The sequence below is a fragment of the Amphibalanus amphitrite genome, unplaced genomic scaffold (genome assembly GCF_019059575.1).
Source record: "Amphibalanus amphitrite isolate SeventyFive unplaced genomic scaffold, NRLGWU_Aamphi_draft 000998F_arrow, whole genome shotgun sequence".
Lineage (NCBI taxonomy): Eukaryota > Metazoa > Arthropoda > Thecostraca > Balanomorpha > Balanidae > Amphibalanus > Amphibalanus amphitrite.
The window spans coordinates 47440-67968 of NW_024882492.1; the positions used below are offsets into that span (position 1 = coordinate 47440).

The 20529-nt window shown below is 49.7% G+C and overlaps 1 protein-coding gene across 1 annotated transcript in view; it reads right to left on the reverse strand.

Moving 5' to 3' along the window:
* The window catches only part of LOC122369012 (adenylate cyclase type 5-like), a gene marked incomplete at its 3' end in the record, with an annotated part of 74980 nt that overhangs the window by 38833 nt on the left and 15618 nt on the right, over window positions 1–20529 (reverse strand). Inside the window, exons 4-7 of the mRNA XM_043343368.1 lie at window positions 15957–16049; window positions 15239–15385; window positions 11426–11584; window positions 591–741 (exon numbers count right to left, since the gene is read on the reverse strand). Coding sequence (XP_043199303.1) covers window positions 591–741; window positions 11426–11584; window positions 15239–15385; window positions 15957–16049 — 550 coding nt within the window. The remainder of the gene's footprint in view (window positions 1–590; window positions 742–11425; window positions 11585–15238; window positions 15386–15956; window positions 16050–20529) is intronic.

Sequence of the window (20529 nt, forward strand, 5' to 3'; positions counted from 1 at the left end):
ATCCAATAAATCGCTGAATGCTTCGCAATATGATATTGACCGTTCATCAATAAGCTACAAATTGCGACTCAAGCTATTTTCATCTTTGATTTGTGGCAAATATCAGTGTATATAAATGATGTAATTCCGGCACATCACGTCACTGTCTTGCGAGGTCTTGAAAAATGCTAGTAAGAAAGACATTTGAAAGGAAAATGCCGAACTATAATGGAAAATTGCATTCTATGGGACTTCCAACAAACTTGCAGCACAGTTTGAATCATGGATGGAATGGTGTCAATCACGCATTCCTCACATTCGACGAATATTGTGCCAGGAAGCCGATCATCGAAAAATCTTTAGGCCACCCAGTTTCGACATTCTTTCCGTATTGTGCTATCACCTAACTTCTCACTTTTTGGTATCGTTTATTGGTATTTCATCGTTTGGTATCGGTTGGTTGTTATATCACCGTCTGATTACGGTGGGCATCGATAGGTATCTAACCATATTGTATCGGTTGGTAGGAAAACTATCTCCCGTCTGTTATCGGTGAATATCGATAGGTCCATCCACCGTCTGGCATCAATTAGTATTGATAGGTATCTCACCGTTTGGTATCGGTTGGCCTCGTCGGCGATGATGAGGAACGTTTCGACACTGTGCTGACGCAGGTAGGCGTCACGCTGCCGCCCGTTGCCCGGCTCCACGCTGTAAGCCCCGTTCAGACAGTCCAGCGTCTCTTTGGTAATGTGGATTCGTCTGAAAAACGGAAGAGGAGGTCAAATGGGAGATTTCGAAACGAAATGATTGACAACGTAAACGTTAGTGCAAGCGGTGAAAGCAACTGGCCTTTCTTAAGCAAATGTTTGACGATAAACAAATTATTAAAACAAAAGGACAGTGGACATGGTTCAACAATTAACAACGTAGCGTAATGAGTTCGCAGGGTCGGAGCGTGAACAGTTTGCAGCCATTGTGTCTCCTATTCCGCCTATTCATTTCAGAGTGTCGACATGTCCGGCGATAATAGCAACAGGGGACTGCATTCTTATTCTGCTGGCATGCTGTTTGAAGAGCACCATCGTGCTAAATTGGCTCATCTGTGCTGCACGATCGCTGACGACCACTTTTCTGATGACTATACGACGCTGGCCCATTCTACGAGTACCTTTTCCATCCGAAACGGGGCGGACGACGCGGAGTGGTAAAGTAATTTTGACGGCGCGGCGCTCGGCTCTGAGAGGGTAGACTAGCCCGCCGAGCATAACAGTACGGCGGGTCAGCCTACCTCACAGGCACGGAACGCTGCAGCGTCCGCCGGGCTGATGGAGCGCAGCGGCTGGGGTGGAAATACACAGCGGCTTTCTTTCCAACCTGCTGTTTACTTGGAACTTATAATTCTGGACAAGAAGGTAAACGTTCAAAGAATTTATAATATATTGCATTTGTCAGTGGCATACGAGTTGAAGAGACGTTTGACATGGAAACAAAATTATAAGTTGCAATCACCCATGAGTAAAGCACCTTTCTTACATCTTTGCAATCAATGATTGTTCATCCATATTCGAGCAAATTCATTCACGCAGATGATGGAATACATAACCATTTTATGAGAATTCCTATAGTTCGTTTTTTTCAAAAGGACGCTGGCTCAAAGTTCATTATCGAAACTCTCACGTGAGTTTTGGCAACTTCAGCGTCTGGCTAAGAATTTCTTGCCGAAAAAATGATCGATTTCAAATTGTGCTCGGTAAATATGTGGAAATTGTGACTTCAAAAATGAGCGTACTATGATGACGTCACTGGTGGCAGCTGGCACCCAATGTCCGTACGAAAGCATTCATTGCCAACGAATTTGGGAAAAACTTCGTTTTTTGCTCTTACTGTTAGGATTGCTTGCTTGCGGGGCCGATCGCGGCCGGCCGGCGCCGGCCAGCGCGCGCGCGGGTGCGGAGCGGCGGCGCATGCGTGAGGGCCCGGGGCGCGGTCACGTGACCGGCAGTGACCTCGGGTCGCTCGGCTCGGCTCGGGGCAGTTGGCATCGTGCGCCGACGGCCGCCGGTCGAGACTTGCTCGCTGCAGGTCAGACTATACCTACCTTTGTTACACATCGTCCAGCGCTGGTTTACCGTGGCCGCCGCGTACCTACCTTATATTGTGTATCGTGAGCGCTGGCTTACCGTGGCCGTCGCATATATTACCTACCTGAAGCGGTTGCTCAGTTGTTCCGATCGTCCGTTGAGTAATTTTATTTTAATAAAAAGGTGTATCTCATCCAACATTCTCTTTTTTGCCCGATCACCTCACACTAAACGTAACATAGTCCTCCGGGGCCGGATGAGCACTTGTGGTTAAATCAGGACATAAACCAGAGGTTTAAAATGGACGATCGGGTTAAACTTAGGACCAAATTGAGAACGAAAATTACTAAAACTGTAAATGATACAAAAGCCTATCGGGATAAAAGTACCGGGGATATCGACCCGGATTACCTGGCATACAAAGTTCAACAACTGAATGAACTGCGAGACGATTTGAAGGCTGTTCAAATTCTTCTAGACAAAGAAGGCCATCCCGATGAATCCCCACACAGTGAAATGCTGTCTGAGGAGATATTTATGGCGTCTCGTCTGCTGGCCCGACTCGAGGGAGCGACGGGGGGAGCGACGCAGGCCGGAGCGCCTGAACCTGACGTCAGCCTGAGTAGCGACCTCCGGTCCTCACTCGTTGTCAAGATACCTACCTTCAACGGAGATCTGATGAAGTGGAGAGCGTTCTGGGAACTGTTCTCTGTGTCCATCCACTGTAACAGCCGCTACGCCAATGTTCAAAAATTTGTCGCACTGAAGTCTCACCTGAGTGGTGCAGCCGAGAAAGCTATCGATGGAATTCCCGTCTCGGGGGATGGATACCTCGCCGCTGTCGACATCCTCCGAAAGCGGTTCCAAAGGGCAGATGTCGAAAAGGAGAACCCATGAAACAGATCCTCGATGCACCTACCGTCCATAACAGCAGTGATCTGAAAGGCATGCGGTGCCTAATAGATCATCTGTCAGCTCATACAAGAGCTCTCCTCGTTCTCGGTGTGACTACCGAGAGCTTCTCCAACTTCCTCTTGCCTGTGATGAAGGACAAGGTTCCTGAAAGCTGGAGGCTGGACTGGGTTCGACAAGAGAAGTCCAGCTATGAGGACTTCCTGGCATTCCTGGAGAAGGAGGTCACCCTACGTGAATCCGCTCGGTCTACACCATCGACCACCAGTTCAGCATCCTCTACCCCATCGCCAGCCACCACTTCGGCCCTGAACATACAGCGGCAGAAAGTCGAGAAACGGTCGAAGGCCTGGACCTGTGAAGCGTGTGGCCGAGGACAGCATGGACTGAACCAATGCCTGGCATACAGAGCCATGACAGTCGACGACCGATGGAGGACAGTGGGCAAAACTGGTGTTTGCTACCAGTGCCTGGGCCCTCACAGGGTTCGGTCCTGTATGAGCCATCCATGTTCGTCCTGTGGGGAGCCTCACCACACATCGCTTCACCATCCGACCCAGCACCAACCGACAAGGCCTGCACCTGAGGCACCGAATCTGCCACCACCATTTACCGCGTCGTCAGGATACCGACCTGACTACGTGGGGAGTGCCACCACGCAACGACCATCACTTACCACCACATCAGGATACCGACCTGATGATGTGCCGACCCACCACACATTCCACAGTCGCAGAAGTGATGACATGTGTAGCCTCAACCTGATGGAGGTCTCAGACCAAGAAGCTGTGAACCGAGACGGCCTCCCAGTGACCGAACCCTCCTGTAACGACACCGCACAGCGGTGCAAGACGAATCTTGTGCAGGAGTTGTACTGCCAACCAGTAGCCAGCTCTGCCAACCGGTCCACTCACCAGATGATGATGCCGAAACGGAAGCTTGAAATCAGCCAGCCACCCAAATCCGAGACGCGGAGCGATGCTGTCATCGAAGAAACAGCAACCAAACCACCGAAACCGACATCGAATGTGGAGGATACCGCCCTCCAACCCACCTCTGAACATGGTGGAGGAGACCGCTCCATTGGCACACCGGCCATTGGATACTCCACCAACCTGAATGATGATGCCGCCCTCTTCCCTCCTCACCATGAAAGTAGGAAAAAGAGGAAGCTACGTGACGTACTTGAAGGATCTGTGGAAGACATCACCGGACAGAGTCTTGCACAACACCTACCTGCAACCGGACAAAAACCGGCCGTGACAACTGGTGGCTGTGACACTCAGTTCCCAAGCAGGGAAACGGCATACCAGACTGACACCTGGAAGAGCTGCCGTCAGATGATGGAAACGGGACCACAACGATCCGTCAGCAGACTGTACCGCCACAACATTGAGCCTGACTAATTTGACGTCTCATCAAACTAGTCATACGGAGACTAGTAGCACGATTCATCTTTACCGACATTTTTCACAGCACTCGCCATTCACCACGGTGTCACCAACCAACCCCACCAACTTTGTGCTTTTATCATGTTGTGTTTTATATTAGCTGTGTGTAACCGAGTGTTCGTTATCACGTAATTACCAGACGTCACATTCTGTCTCCAGAATGGCCCACCTCCTGATGAACGCTGAGGACCTGGAGGAGGCCCGCACCTGGCTGCAACAGGCGAGCGGCGTCGAACCTCCCGCCGAGGACCCATCAGCTGGTGCCGACCGACGGAGTCGGTCTCACCACCGTCGCCAACCAGCGGTGCATCTCCTCCTGAGGGATTCTGTGGCGAGAGACTCCCAGCTGCTCTCCAGATATCCCGGAGACCTATTGATCAACCGCGCCCGTGGAGGGGCAACGTGGGCCTCGACGCAGGAGCGCCTCAAGGAAGACCTAAAACCGTGGGAGCACGCGACTTCTACGTTCAATCTAGAGAAAGGGGCAGTCATATTGTGGCTGTCCGGTAACGATGTGCACCGGCGGTCGACTGGGGTCGGCTTCATCGACGGAGAAGTCTTGGAGCAGATGAGTCGGGACATTCGGCAGCTTCTCGACGTCCTGAAGGAGAAGGGACCAAAGATGATTATCATCTTGGGTCCTCTGCCGCGGCTGTGCGCTCACGTCGACGGCATCGCGTGGGAGCGCACCGCCTCCTACCACATGGAGAGGGCGACGAAGAGGACGGTGGACCAAACGGAAGGAGCATCAATGACCACTCTGGGCCGCAGTCTGACCAAGAAGAAATTCGGCCGGCACTCGGTGCGTTCGGAGTTCGGGATGTGGTTTAAGGACGACGGCGTACACCTGAACCAGTGCGGCTACCGGAAGCTGAGCGAGCTGCTGCCGGTCTGGCTGAGGTTCGGGGGCGATGCGTGTTGAGTGAAGCATGGACATTCGGTGACAAGGTGTGTTCGTAAGTGTGTGGTGTCGCGTCGGAGGTGTCTGTTCTTTTTTGCCGTGTTTTGATCGTTTTCGAAAATAGGAGCTATTTTCGAGAGGGGAGTTATGTTAGGATTGCTTGCTTGCGGGGCCGATCGCGGCCGGCCGGCGCCGGCCAGCGCGCGCGCGGGTGCGGAGCGGCGGCGCATGCGTGAGGGCCCGGGGCGCGGTCACGTGACCGGCAGTGACCTCGGGTCGCTCGGCTCGGCTCGGGGCAGTTGGCATCGTGCGCCGACGGCCGCCGGTCGAGACTTGCTCGCTGCAGGTCAGACTATACCTACCTTTGTTACACATCGTCCAGCGCTGGTTTACCGTGGCCGCCGCGTACCTACCTTATATTGTGTATCGTGAGCGCTGGCTTACCGTGGCCGTCGCATATATTACCTACCTGAAGCGGTTGCTCAGTTGTTCCGATCGTCCGTTGAGTAATTTTATTTTAATAAAAAGGTGTATCTCATCCAACATTCTCTTTTTTGCCCGATCACCTCACACTAAACGTAACACTTACCGAGGCCCGAATCAAGTAAGCAATTCTTTCCTTAATAGTTACCTATGCATTGCAATGCAAGTTCCACAGCATGACGTCACCACTGTTCTCATGTCTATAGTCTGTTTTTCGTATCTTCTACCTTCACTCAAAGATGTTTTGTTCCTCCAGCACGTTTTTAGGGTATAGTTTTCAAATCTTGGCCGCATGGCCCACCACTCATTGCAGGAGTTTGTTGCTCGTGTTGGAGTTCGCCTTCGCTGCGCAGTTCAAATCGGAAAAGAAACCTTTAAGCTAGAGTATCGCTTGTATTATCGCTACCACGGTTCATTGGTACTGACTACCGACCTATACACAAGGAATTTTTGCTGAGAACATTTAAAGAATAGTTTAAAGCTAGCACTTCCTTGTCATTGGGTAAAAGAAACTAAATGTGTTACCTATATTTTTTCAAATGCTTAATTTATGTTTTGCTTTATTCGTTGCGATAACTTTTACACCGACGAATAACAAAATTATCCTAGCCCACGCCCGCTTGGGGGGTCCCCAGGCAGATTTGCTTCATCTTATTATTTTCCTATCTGCCTCACGCGATCATCCCGAAAAGTAAGAAAGGTGCGAAGACACGGGCAAGAATCGATAGCTCTCAACAATTACTTTCAGCAGTATACGTACCTATATAGTAGGTAGGTATATACCGCATTTTGCTGAGGTCAATACTAATAGTGAAGGCCGCTGAAGGTAATTAATTAAAAAAAAACTCCCGAGCTCAACATGTTTGGACAAATCTGACCAAACCTTGTCAACCGATTGAACTACAGCGCCGTCGAAACATCTTAAGTTCTAGCAGCTATTAGGTATTGTCGAAAGCTGCTGGTGATCTTTATCATCTGACATGACCTTTTGAGTGACCGCTGGCAATCACCAACGCCTTAGGGCTTATACTATGATACACAATTGCAGGTAATAACAACAATAACACCCACGTATGCATTTTTCGTATTATATTGCGCTGAAAGCATGACGGAGTTGAGCTGTGCCACCACCGACGGTGTTTCTCCGCGCCTTCAACACTTTTCTTTCTGGTATCCAAGGAAGTAAGTTCTTTATTCTGACGATATTCGTTGGTTGTGCTCCTTCTTCACCGCCTTATTTCAGTCACCTAAACCACATTTCTTTTGCTTTGAAACGTTGAAAGAAAACGTTACGATCATTTTGTCTTGTCTGAGACCAAGGCCATTGCCCTTCTGTTGTTTGAAAACATAATGAAATTAGAAAGGGATAATTTTGCCAGAATTAAAATATGATGTCACGTTTTTTATGCAAATGCATTTCACTTGATAAAGAACATCGCATTTTGATTAACGGGATAGGCCAAGGGGACAGACGTTCGATCTTGCGTTCGAGATAAAAATTGACTTTGCACCAGTGTTGATTTAATTAGATGTTCGCTGGAGCACGTGATAAGAGAGTTTACCGTCTTTGAGTGAAGGTAGAAGATACGAAAAACAGACTATAGTTCCAAAACGCAAGCATGGAATTTATCGGGAATAATTCACATGTTAAAATAAGGCGACGTTCGAGTTTCTCAGGTTCAGTTTTTGCCCGTTTTGCTCGCTAAAACACGTGGTTGTTCGAAAAACATACTTGGAGCCAGCGTCCTTTTGAAAAAAAAAACGAACTATAGGCATAATTCACAAAGATCAACGTTACTCTACCGCAGATGACAACGCTGTCACTAGCTGCACGTCAGTCCCCCAATTCCACATCGGACCACGTGGCCCGTGCCTTGTTCACCCAAGGGTGTAAGGGCGCGTTATTGACGTGCCGTTTTCAGGTTCGCAGAAACACCCAAACACTCCAATGTAGACGCCAATTAGATCGCGTTCAGCGAACGATTCAATTACAGCGCCGGCCGGGCATCGGGAATCAACCGACCAATTTATCCTGTTCTGAGTAAGACCTGTGCCGACTGTCGCCATATCCTGCAGAGTGATGCTGCTGGAAGGCTACATGAAACTGGTGGAACTCTCCGGCCACTACAGCTACTCGTGTTAAGTTCGCGGTGATTCAGCATTGCAACGACTCAAATATCAGATTAATTAAAAATCGAGGAGCTTGATTGCTGATGACGGAGGTAAGACGTTTGAAACGTCCATAATGACTTTCAAGTGCGCTGTGGGATCGGTTGAAAGCCAGTCATGCTTCTGCCATTTCGTGGACGTCTGCCTGAGTCTTAACCCGCGCCCCGTAGGGCTACCGGCGGACCCTACCACCCGTAGGGGGGGGGGGGGGGCGTTTCGACCCCCCCCTAAGATCTCGGAAAGTTACCGGCCGATTTTCAAAATTCAAACGGCGTTCGATAGCCCCACCCGGGAACTACCTTGTGACCAAATTTCATTGACCTAGGTCAAACCGATGACGTCACAGGTCAGGTCAAAGGTCAGATTTTCACCGTTCACAGGCAATTCAAGAAATGTGCTGTGAAAGCGAGTAAATTGGTAATTTATTGAAAACCATCGATGGTGCATTGTTCGTCAAACATATACTTTGCTATCTGAGGTCACTGATACCAGGTCAGGTCACAGCGAGGTCAGGTCACCGGGGGTCACAATATGAATGTGTCGTGTGATGCATGTTTTATGGTCCATTTTACATGACAAATGCGATTATGTGGGTTAGGGAGCCTTTGGGGCCAGCCTAGGTCACGTTTTTGTGAAGGTCAGGTCAAGGTCAGGTCAAATTAGGTCAAATTTCAAAAATGATATTTTGCATAAAATGGGTATCGATTCGATGCAGCTCGTCACGGGGAGTCTAATGGTGGTCTTCGTTTTGCTCTACGAGTTCTAGAATTGCCAAAAATTGAGTTTGAAAATTTGACGTCATCATTTTTGAACAATTTTTTCGCTATAACTTGGCCAAAAAGCGAGGTATCGATCTGAAATTTGGTATGTAGATAGAAGACGGTAGGCACTATCACATATTTTCCGGTTTTTTCGAAACTCAAAAAACTTTTTGGATTTTTTGGAGAATATATCTAAAAACATGTTTTTTGATTTTTGGGGGTCAAAACTCAAGAATTTCAAAAATTCGAGATAGCAGTTTTGTAGCCCTGTCAATTCTACACCTTTTATGTCTTGATCATTTTTCTGTATCTTCAAAGCTGTAGTCCTGACAGGTCTTCTCGCGAAGGTCTTTTTTCGGTCGAAAATGACAGAACATGACGTCACTCTGACGTCATTTGTGGCCAACCTATCATAGCCTCTAGAAAAATATTTGGTCACAATGTGTAAAATTGATGCCCGGAGGGGTCCTGAAAGTTTGGTGGCGATATCTCCAGCCGTTTAGGAGATATCGACCGAAAAGGACAGGGGGGGCCGTTTCGGCCCCCCCTACGGGGCGCGGGTTAATAATGACAGAATATCGAGAGCTGACATGCAGTTGCCAGCCTTTTCTGCATAAGATATCATTCCAATTACTTGAGGTTGATATTGATAGTCTAGGCTTTATAATGCTTCGTCTTAGAAAAAATCGCATGCAGTTTACTTATTTTTTCGATCGCCGATTCCCTTATCTCGGCTTTTAAGGCCTCACAGTGAACTGCATGCCCCCTGGTCGCTCCGTCGTGGCCACACACGCGCCCGCCGCCTCGGCCGTCTGACCTCTCCCCCCCCCCCGACAACCAATCAGCGGAGCTCATACATCAAGTCGCGGGCGACAGTCGCCACACTGTTATCTGACCTTAGCTGCTCGGTCAGGACAGTTTGCGAGACGGCCGGGGTATGGTGGGTGGGGGAGGGGGGGAGGGGAGAGAGAGGCGCGCGGAAACCGCGGCGGTGGTGGCAGCGGTGACGGTGGGAACAAGGCCCTACGGTGGGAAATGGTGACAATGCTTGACATATGAAGATGTATTTCATTCATTATATGTGCATTTAATTTGAGCGAATATTCATATTTTTCTTACACAATACATCATAGACTTGGCTAATTCCTACACATAGCTCAACCACGATAAATTTATATTGCTCGGCGTTGAAACCATTTCAGTAGTGAAGAGCCCGCCGTAACACGATAGCTCAGAGAAAGTTAGAAGGGTTTTATCGACTTACTGGCGGTAAAGTGGCTTAACCCTATTCCTGGCGGGGGGGGGGGGCCTCAGGAGCCCCCCCCCCTGAGGTTTTTTGGTTATATCTCCCAAACGCGTTGAGTTAGGAAGCTCAAATTTTCTGACTTTTCCTATAAGGCTTCTACGCAACATGTCTGAAAATTTTGAGTTGATCTGACCTCAGGTCAGGTCACCAGAGGCGGTTTGGTGACCCTACCTCAGAAAAGTTTGCAATCACGCCAGAGCTAGAGTTTTTGACCGATCAATTTCTTCTCTTCAGGCTTTAGTTAGGGTACCAGTATGTGCAATTTGTATATCTCGGAATTTTGATATCGGTGACCTAAGGTCAGGTCAATTTCGCGACCTCCCCATTATAAGTCAATGGGGGAAAAATCAACTCCCTGTTTTTACCACTAAAACGGGTCGGAATGGCCCCATATACCATACATGACTTCATATACGATCAACCTTCACTACCTTGAGGTCTGTTTTGCTGTTGGGCAGCTGTGAGGTCATGTGACGTCATCAAAGGTCACCAAAGGTTTTTGGCCAATAACTCCGTACAGGAACAAGCTACAGACGCGTGGATGGTCTCATTGTGTTCAGCTCGTCAAGACGCATCGAATGATATACATGATGACCTCGAGGTCACGTGACCTGAGGTCAACCTTTGACCTTGACCTTTCGAGGTCAACATATATATCATTCGATGCGGATTGACGAGAGGATCACGATGATGCCCTTAGTTTGTTCCTATCTTGACTAATTCGAAAGTTATTCGAGAAAAACTCTCTCCATATCTAGCGCCGCCATTTTGACTTTTTCGACTCCTGTGACGTCATCTTTGACCTGACCTGAAAATGACCTTAGTAAAAATTGTAGACCTTGTCCATGCGTATCCGATGCCGTTTACCGCTTGTCGCTATCTTGCTTCGTTCTCGAGATCTCAGGGGGGGGCCGAATCGGCCCCCCCCCCCCGCCAGTTTCTTGTCCCGGCGGAGCCCGCCAGGAATAGGGTTAACATTTGATCATTTCACCAATAATTTTCAAGCATACCAGACACAGTTTGCACTGAGGCTACGAGTAAATAATCGATAATTTCATGTGCTGTGAGTGTCTGTCACTGTTTAGAGAAGAGATGTCCCAGATATTTCCAATATTGTTTGATACGTACTGAAGAATGTTGGGCCAAATGTGTGGCTTTCCGAGAAGCTTAAATATATGGATCGATGGGCTCTTGCTAAACTTGATAGGAGCATTTGCTTCTTTCGTGATGATAAATCGCAATATGATGCCACCGGACTCCATGGTGCGACTTACCATGGTATGCTGCTAGACCCCATGATGGGACTTACCCCGTTATGTCGCTGGACCCCATGATGTGACTTACCCCGGTATGCCGCTGGACCCCATGGTGTGACTTACCCCGGTATGCCGCTGGACTCCATGTAGTTGGCCAGAGTCACGTCGTTGGACCAGACGTCAAACTGCCACTTCCTGAGTCCCAGGACGCCGCAGTGGACGCGGCCCGTGTGGATTCCGACCCGCATATCCACATTCACACCCGTCACCTCACGAACGAGACTGAAAAAAGAGAACACGCGGCATTGTCAGTAATGACAGCAAATGGAGACGAGAGAGAGAGAGAGAGAGAGAGAGAGAGAGAGAGAGAGAGAGAGAGAGAGAGAGAGAGAGAGAGAGAGAGAGAGAGAGAGAGAGAGAGAGAGAGAGAGAGAGAGAGTGAGGGGGAGGGAGATCTTAAATGAACGATTGTAGTTTATGAAGCAAACTAAATCTGTAAATCGCTTAAAAAGCCACAAACCATAGACGAATGACCACAATGAACCAAATGAGCCCGTCGCTCACATTCACTTTGCTGACAGCTGAGTAATGTGCGTTTCGGTCGACTGGGGCGGCCCATGGAGTTAGCTTCTGACCAAAGTGTCGGCCATGGCGTCCCATTAGGTTACAGTTTGACCAATGTCACAGTCACTGGCCACAGTGCAGCGGCCCGCCGACATATGGCCCCGAGTCCCGACAGCAATGGGCTGCGGTGACCGCGCGTGACGTGGTGACGGGTGTGGGGGGTGTGGGGGGGGGCTCTAGTTTGGCAGAGTGCCGGCAGAGTTTCTGATGTATATTTCGGACCGCCAGTTGACCAAGTTGAATGTTCGTTCGTCACAATAGTTACACAGGCAAATTATTAAGCACGGTACTTTACGAACTTTGCTAATTCACCAATGGTGACGTGAGTAATATCTATGCGTGGGTGGCCCAATCCGTAATAAAACATCTCGAACGCAGCTCAGGCTGTGAGCATCGCACGGACAATCTCCGGGGACGTTTGTGACGTCACTGGCCCGGCGAGTCACGTGCTAACAATGACGGTGACGTCAGCGGCCGCTGTTTGGACAGAAGACGACAGCGTTCGCACGAGCTGGGCCCGGATGTCTCGCGAGCACTCGAGGAGGGCAGCTCGCTGGAACAGGCTGGTTTACGCTACATATAGCTGAGAAGGATGCCTGCCTACCTTCTAGGAAATCCGCCGAACTAATGCATATGCATTGTACATGTAGGTTGCAGGAATATCTATGGTAAAACAAGAAGTTTGATAAGTTTGTTACATCTAAAACAAATATGGCAGTATGCAAGCAAACTGAATTCATACCCCAACCACCCTCATGGATATTGATGATTCGAACACAATCCGACGTTGCTCGGTGCAAGTGCGAAGTCCATTCCCCTGGCACTGCATAACCAGGTGTCGTGCCAGGCAGCTGCGCTCGGCAGTTGTCTGCAGTTAGCCTCTGCAGACCGGTCTAACTGCCAGGGGGCGAGCCTCGGCCCAGCGCCACTCGATGAATAGATAATGGGGTGAATGGGGAATGGGCGGTGGCTGCAGGTTCGGCAGCGACTGGCGAGCCAGCATCATTTGGAGAGTGGTTCGAAAGAACCGCAGGATCGACACTAAAATCTGTAGTGCGGCACAGACGAAAATGGAAAGTATTTTTTATTAGTGCTGAAAATATTATATCGGACCATTGCGCCTAGCCTTACCTATTCCCATGTAGAAGCTGTCATTTAGTTGATTGTTTGTGGCTGTGCAATGTTAGAAACTATCCGTCTGCTGGTGGCCTACTAAGACTCAGTTAATTCTAAAAACACTTCTTTGGCCTTTATGTATACTGACGTTGACCTGACATATGGTCGTAAGCCTCACGCTCAGCTGCAGTTTCTAAGCAGGCTAGGATTGAAGTGCCGATATAGCCGGATCGAAGGGCCGAGATATAGCCATTGTTTCGGCAGCTCTCACCTGAGATGAGATCCGACCATAACACTTCACCTTCTGCAAATATATCGAGGAATGAAATACCCTAGCAACCGCAGAATTAATACCATCAAAGCGAATGTGCCTTTTTGACATCGTTTGATGTCACTATCGTTTGCATCTATTCACTAGTGCTCTGGGCTGAAGCAAGAGAAATGTTACTTGGTAGGCAAACAATTACAAAGACATTATGCGCATTGCATAACTTTGTTAGTGAGATGGAAAGGCTTTGTGTTGGCAATGCATTAGGAAGGGTACTTTGGTCAAAAGCCCTAGGGTAGTGATCTGCTTAGGTAGATATTTACCGATAAATATTTAAAATATTTCCGTCATACATAGGCCTACGGGCACGACTTGCGTAAAACTTTTTAAAAATGGTAATAAATAGTTCTAAAAAAAATATGATGACATCGACGATTATTACCTACTTCAGTGCAATGCGTTTGAAAGCATTCCATCATAAGCTGCGGAATAGACACAATACATTAAAGGGAATGACGAAATAATTCCATAAGAGGAAGAAAACTGCACTCTTGTGCCAACGATTACCGTTTCCTTGTGTCTTTGTATTGTATGGTATTGTATTGTATTGTATTAAGTAGATCGTCTACAGGCCATAGCACCCAGTTACAGACGAAGTCAATAGTAATAAAAACGCTAAATGACAGTGATGAGCATAAAATCACATGAAAATATGCAGCTAGGTATGAATAATAAAAAAGTAAAAAACATGATAAAAAAGAACAACATCACAGACGTTTACACATAGGCGCCCAGCGTTTCTAATGACATTGAATTCCAAAATCTACACACGTCAGCGTGGTGTGCTTCCCCGATGTTACCTATGTCACTGCAGACCTGATATCCAGGGCACACCGAGTGCGCCTCTGTGCATGCGACCGTCAGAAAGCCTCCATCATTCCTGGCTAAAAGAATCTGCTGTGGCAATGCCCTCGATTACACCACCACATCCGGGCATAATGGCTTCTCGAAGCCACAGCTCAGTCTCTAGTTCTCATGATATGCCACTAGCATCTTTTCATTGAGCCAGTCATCACGCTACGGTGATGGCCTTACGATGAACACGATGGTATTGAGTGATGATGATTATAATGATCTGGTGATGTCTTTCTCTACTGACTGCAATTGCTATTCGATAATCCTTACAACCTAGATGACAATCAAACTGTCACTTGAGTTACTCTCGGCCAGTAGACTGCGCTCCACAGCAGTCCCACAAGGCGTCGCCCGCTGCAGCTCGCGGGTCTCTCAGTGAACTGACCCCTGTGACCCCAGCTGCCCTGATCCGTGACGCCCGCGGCGCCGGTGAATGATTGACCGTTGACCCTTCGAGCTCATGGCGCCTTCATAAAACACTCTCAGAGGCTGACGCGGAAACCACCCCGCCACCTCTAGCGGGTCGATTTCGTCACGCCAGCAGTCAGCCGCATCGAAATGGACCATAACCGCGCCATGTTTTGGCCCGACGTTACAGGAGCTAGTGGGCGAGGAAGGTGATTACAGGTCGACAACAGAAATTCCTCGTCACTACTTAGCTAATCGAGCAGTGCGAGATACGGCACCACAGCTCAGGTAAGCCGATCGTATTTCATCTTGGAATATACAACTCTAGCCTGTAAATGGGTCTTTCCAAGAACCTGCTGTCTCGGGAGATGTGAATGGTTCTGAGGCAGCATATCAGATGTCAATTATCGGCTGATTTTGAGTAACATCTCAGGACATTTACATCAAAAACCACTCTGAACACATCTCAGATACATGGCTCTCGTCCGCATCCTTTCCACGTTTATCAGAATACTCATGTCATATCTTTTATCAGTTTGAGTCCAATCTCTAGGCAGCAGTGCGCGTTTTCAGCCCCTTCCCCACCTCTATCACGGGGTACTCACGCAATGGCTTCGATCATGTCGAGTCCCATTTCCACGCAGCAGTGCGCGTGATCGGGCCGCGGCTCGGGCAGGCCGGACACACAGTAGTAGCAATCACCGAGCAGCTTTATCCTCAGACAGTTGTGCTCAGCCGCCAGCCGGTCGAACCTGAGGTCAAACGGAAGGTCAGTGGACGTGTCTGAAGGCGCGTACAGACGATCAGAGCTGGCAACAGCAGTGGGGAGGGGACAACCTGAGGGATAATGGACTCCAAGGGTCTCTCACTAAATAGGAGTCCATGAGGGAAATAATGAAATGATTAGCTACATTTTTACCTGGAAGGCGTATGTCACATGCAGTCTCCGAAGTCATGATGTGATGAAAATAGAAGACGCTATGCGATATAATAATGCACTGAAAATATGGAAATGCAAAAACATACATGAAAATGCACGATATAAACGGTTAAAAAGAAACCGTTTAATGGTCAAAATAGTTTCCACATATTGACAACACTCAAATTGGTCTTAACGTATGAATAATAGTAGTGCTTATTCTTAGGTGTTGTCTTTAACGAGCTTGCAAAAGATGACCTGATGTCATCACTGTCAACCGTGGAAGCCGTATGGCTACCCATCTACGCTGGAGTACGAAAAACATCATCTCACAGTAGTGCTTATTCCATCTTAGCCTTTTTATGTCGGACTACACACTACACGCACACACGTCCAGTGCTTACCTGGCGAACAGTTCGTTCAGAAGTCTGACCAACTCCTCTGCTGTGCATTGATCAGAAAGCGCAGTGAAGCCACAAATGTCTGCAAATATTATACTGAAACACAAATGAAGCCATGAGGTCAGTTACAGGCCAGATACGAAGCCGTTCTAGCATTCAACATTAGGTATATTGAGTAGCAGGTCACGTGAGACATAGGCGAAACATCGTACACACAGAGCCGCATGTTTGTGAATGTTAGGCCACAGGCAGCGTATCCACCAGTCGTGTATTGGTGCTCAATACAGGTATTGCACCAGCAGCAGCAGCAGCAGCAGCAGCACGCGTGGCGAGCCCCAGGTCCAGAATGACCGCCGCCCCCGGCTGCGGCCGTGACCCCGCGCCGCCGGTGGCAGCGGCGCGCCCAGCGGGAGGCGGTCCGCAGTGGCGCGCCCAGCAGTGCGCCGAGAGGTGGCACCGGGCACACAGTGCACTAACACATCCTAACACACCTCCCCCCTAAATAAAATGTCTCTTGTTCTCTGCACTGTAAAGCACCGCGATGAAACGGCTGCTTCGACCACCGGCAAGGCCGCGATCAGCTGCAGCCGTGGCATCAGCTGCTCGGTCTGCGGCGTTGTAGTCGGTGACGTCTGCTCTCGCGACGTTCGTGCTGGTGACGTCCGCTCTGGTGACGTCTGCGCTGGCGACATCTGGTACTGGTGACGTCTGCGCCGGCGACAGCGTCGAAAATCGAGCGCCGCATCTGCACCTCAGCGCTGGGACGCCAACTCGCGCTTCACTCCCTCGAGGTTCAGGCCTGCCGATGACACATTAGCTCAGAACATGTCGCACACTTTGGTCACACACAACCGAACAAGTCTGACGTGTGTATGTTTATGAATATTACTACGGCAAATTGCACAGAGATGCTGAAGGATTGACAATGACATTAAATGCAATCACTCACAAGCGTATTCACAGATCGGGGTACCTTAACGGAGGCCGGGATACCCTCCCGTATCGTGTGACATATGGACTCGAAGTTTGTCCTGGTTGTTGTGCGCTGGCTGTCTCCTCAGGTATCCACGCGAAGGTCGGAAACGAGCTGTCCGCTTCTAACACCATGCTCGGTTCTTTGCTCTCAGTTTGCTTGTTTTGGTCGGACTGCCCCTTGCTGGCGCTTCGGATCGCCGGAGGAGCATCTGGGACGTGCGTCTCTCTCGCTTTTAAAGGCTTCAGGTGGTTGTGGTGTACGTTTGTCTCTTTTCCTCCCGGCATTCTGATCCTGTAAGTGACACCTTCTTCAACGGTACCCTGTTTTTGCACCACCGTCGCTGGACCTTTGTAGTAGAGCGCCAGCTTCTGCTGGCCTCCAACGTTGGCAGTATGATCTCTAACCCACACTTTTTGACCTGGAAGGTATGAAATCTCTCGTGATGACTCGCTCCGTGCTTCTGTCATATCGGAAGCGGCCTCATTGATATTTTCACGTACCTTTGCGTAGGCAACCCTGAGTTGACGAAGCTTGTTGTCGACATAGGTATCGACCATTGACAGGTCGCGGCTTGCACCGAACAGCTCGTCGACTGGCAATCGAGCTTCGCGTCCATGTACCAAGAAAAACGGTGTGAACCCTGTTACCGAGTGTTTGGACGTGTTGTAAGCAAATGTCAGAGATGCCAAGTGATCGTCCCAGTCTGATCCAAGTGGCTGGATGAATTTTGAGGTCATGTCTTTGAGCGTGCGGTTAAATCGCTCTACCATGCCATCGCTCTCCGGCCGGTACGGTGAAGTCCGAGTCTTTTCTATGCCAAGGCGCTTGCAAAGGGACTGAAAGACTGCAGACTCAAACTGCCGCCCTTGATCGCTGTGGAGTCGTTCTGGCACTCCTTGTCTCAGTACCATGTCGAGGAGACACTCGGACACGGTCTCAGCGGTCTGGTTCGGCATGGCATAGGTGAAGACGTATTTGGTAAAGTAGTCCATTGCTACCAGAGCGTACCTGTTTCCACGCGCAGACATGGGCATTCCAGTGATATCGATGGCCACCCTTTCGAATGGCCTCGAGTAGCTGTCTGTTCGCAGCGCAGCCTGCATCTTTGGTGTCGGGCGACCTCGGCGCTGGCAGACCTCGCAGGATTCGCAGTAGTGCGAGACGTCTTTCGACATTCCCGGCCAGAAGAACCTCGTTTCTACTTTTTCGAGCGTTCGAGCGGTTCCCAAGTGCCCAGCGGTCTCATCATCATGCAGCATTTTCAATACAACGTCGCGGTACGTTCGAGGGAGGAGTAACACCGGTTCCTTTCCCTCGACACGACGCTGTAGCTTCACGACACCCTGCTCCATTGTCAGATGGTCGAACAACCGAGCCATCGTACGCAGATTCTTGTTTCTTTTTCTCAATTCCTTCCTTGGAGGGAGGTGACCTGCTTTTAGCCACTTTTGGACCTCACCGAAGACCGGATCGAGCTCTTGCTCACGCCGTAAGCTTTCGACGTCCATTCCCTTCATGGCTTCGTCACGGGTCGTGGCCATGAGTTCGTTGACTTCCTCCTCCTTCTGGTCGACTACTGGCCTGGACAGGGCATCAGCATTTCCATTATCACTGCCCTTTCGGTACAGCACATTAAAGTCATACGTACTCAGCTCGACAGCCCATCTGCCACGTCGTCCCGTGGCGTCTCCGTCGACATTGATCGAGCGGGGAATGTTCTTGAGCGGTTTGTGGTCCGTCATCACCGTGAACGTTGTGGCAGCCAAATATGGGCGAAAATGTCTAATAGCCCATACAATTGCCCAAAGTTCTTTATCATACGTCGGCCATCGACGTTCACTCTTGTTGAGCACCTTGCTGGCGTAGGCGATCACCCTCTCATCGCCGTCGATGGTCTCCGTCAACACCGCTCCGACTGCAGTATTGGAGGCGTCGGTTGCAACCTTGAACTCGCCCTTGCAGGTTGGCAGGGTGAGGATTGGCGCCGACGTCAGCTTCGTTTTAGTGCTTTCAAAGCTTTCCACCAGCTCTTCAGTCCATTCTACAGTACCCTTTTTCTCAGCAGCTTCTCTGATGGGTCGCACGAGGTCAGAATAGTTGGGCACGAATCGCGAGTAGTATCCTGCGAGCCCTAGAAAACTCTTCAGCTCTTCGGCTTTCTGTGGTCGAGGCCAGTGACGCACCTTCTCTATGTTTGCTGGGTCTGGCTCCACACCGCTCTTCCCCACCTTGTGTCCGAGGAATACTACCTCGTCGCGGGCTAGACAGCACTTCCTTGGCTTTAGTTTCATCCCTGCTGTCCTGATCCTTTGGAAGACCTCCTCCAGGTTCTTGAGATGATCGTCTTGATCCTTTCCGAAGACAATAATGTCGTCTATGTACACCAGGCAGCTTTTTGAGTCCATTCCAGCCAGCACTAGTTCCATCAGTCGTTGGAACGTGGCTCCAGCGTTCTTGAGGCCGAAAGGCATGGACCGGAAGTGGTGCAGGCCTTTTCCCGTGCTGAAAGCGGTTTTCTCTCGGTCTTTTTCAGCGACATCAACCTGCCAGTAGCCTGAGGCCATGTCGAGGGTGGAGAACAGGCTTGCCCCCGCGAGGCTGTCGAGGCTGTCGTCCACCCTCGGGAGAGGGACTGGCAGACTTTGGGTGACAGAGTTCACTGCTCGAAGATCGACGCAGAATCTGAAACTGCCGTCTTTTTTCTTGGCCAGAACGATGGGTGAGCACCAAGGGCTGGAACTCTCCTCGATTATTCCCTCTTTCAACATCTTTTCCTTTTGTCTTTCCACCTCTTCTCTTAGTTTCATTGGGATCCGTCGTGGCCTTTGTCGGATCGGAGCCGCGCCTCCAGTTTCGATGTGATGTTGTAGAAGCTTTGTTTTTCCAATGTCGGACTCTCCCGTGCTGAAGATATCCTGGTATCGTGACACAAGTTGTGCTAGCAAGGTCTTGCCACTCTCTGGAAGGGCAGTAGACTCGAGTTTGAGTTCGCTTAAGAGATCATCGAGCGTCCCTGCACTGAGTTCAGCTGAAGCCGCTGAAGAGCTCGGGACGTCGTACATACCCTTGCCATTTTCTTGAATGGAGTACAGTGTACCGATTTCTGTGCCTGGAGGGATCGTTACTGCTTTGCCCCCGATGTTGGCGACCTGAATCGGCACGGTTGCCTCGCTCGTCACTTCTGTAACTAAACGAGGGACCCTCCACTCTTGGCTGCTCTCAACTGAATGAGGTTCTAGAACACCCTCCCAAGTCGCTTCTTTAGTGATTTTAACGCCTCCATCTGGGATCTCGACCTCGGCCTGAACGAGGGTCTGAGACCTAGCGGGAATGGTGACTGAGGCACAAGTGACCACCCTTGCTCGTAGCGGTCGTAACTCAGAATATGTTGGTAAAGGAATCTCGACGTTCCCCACTCTGAAAACCCCTGCCCTGTCATCTAGCACTGTTTTGTGCTGGCAGCAGAAGTCTCGGCCGAGAACGACCTGGTAGATCAAGCCTGGAATGACCAACATAGGCTGGATGAACTGCGAGGTTTGTATCGAGAACGACACTTCTGCTTGTGTGTTGACCTGTATTTTCTGCCCGTTTGCCTGCGTT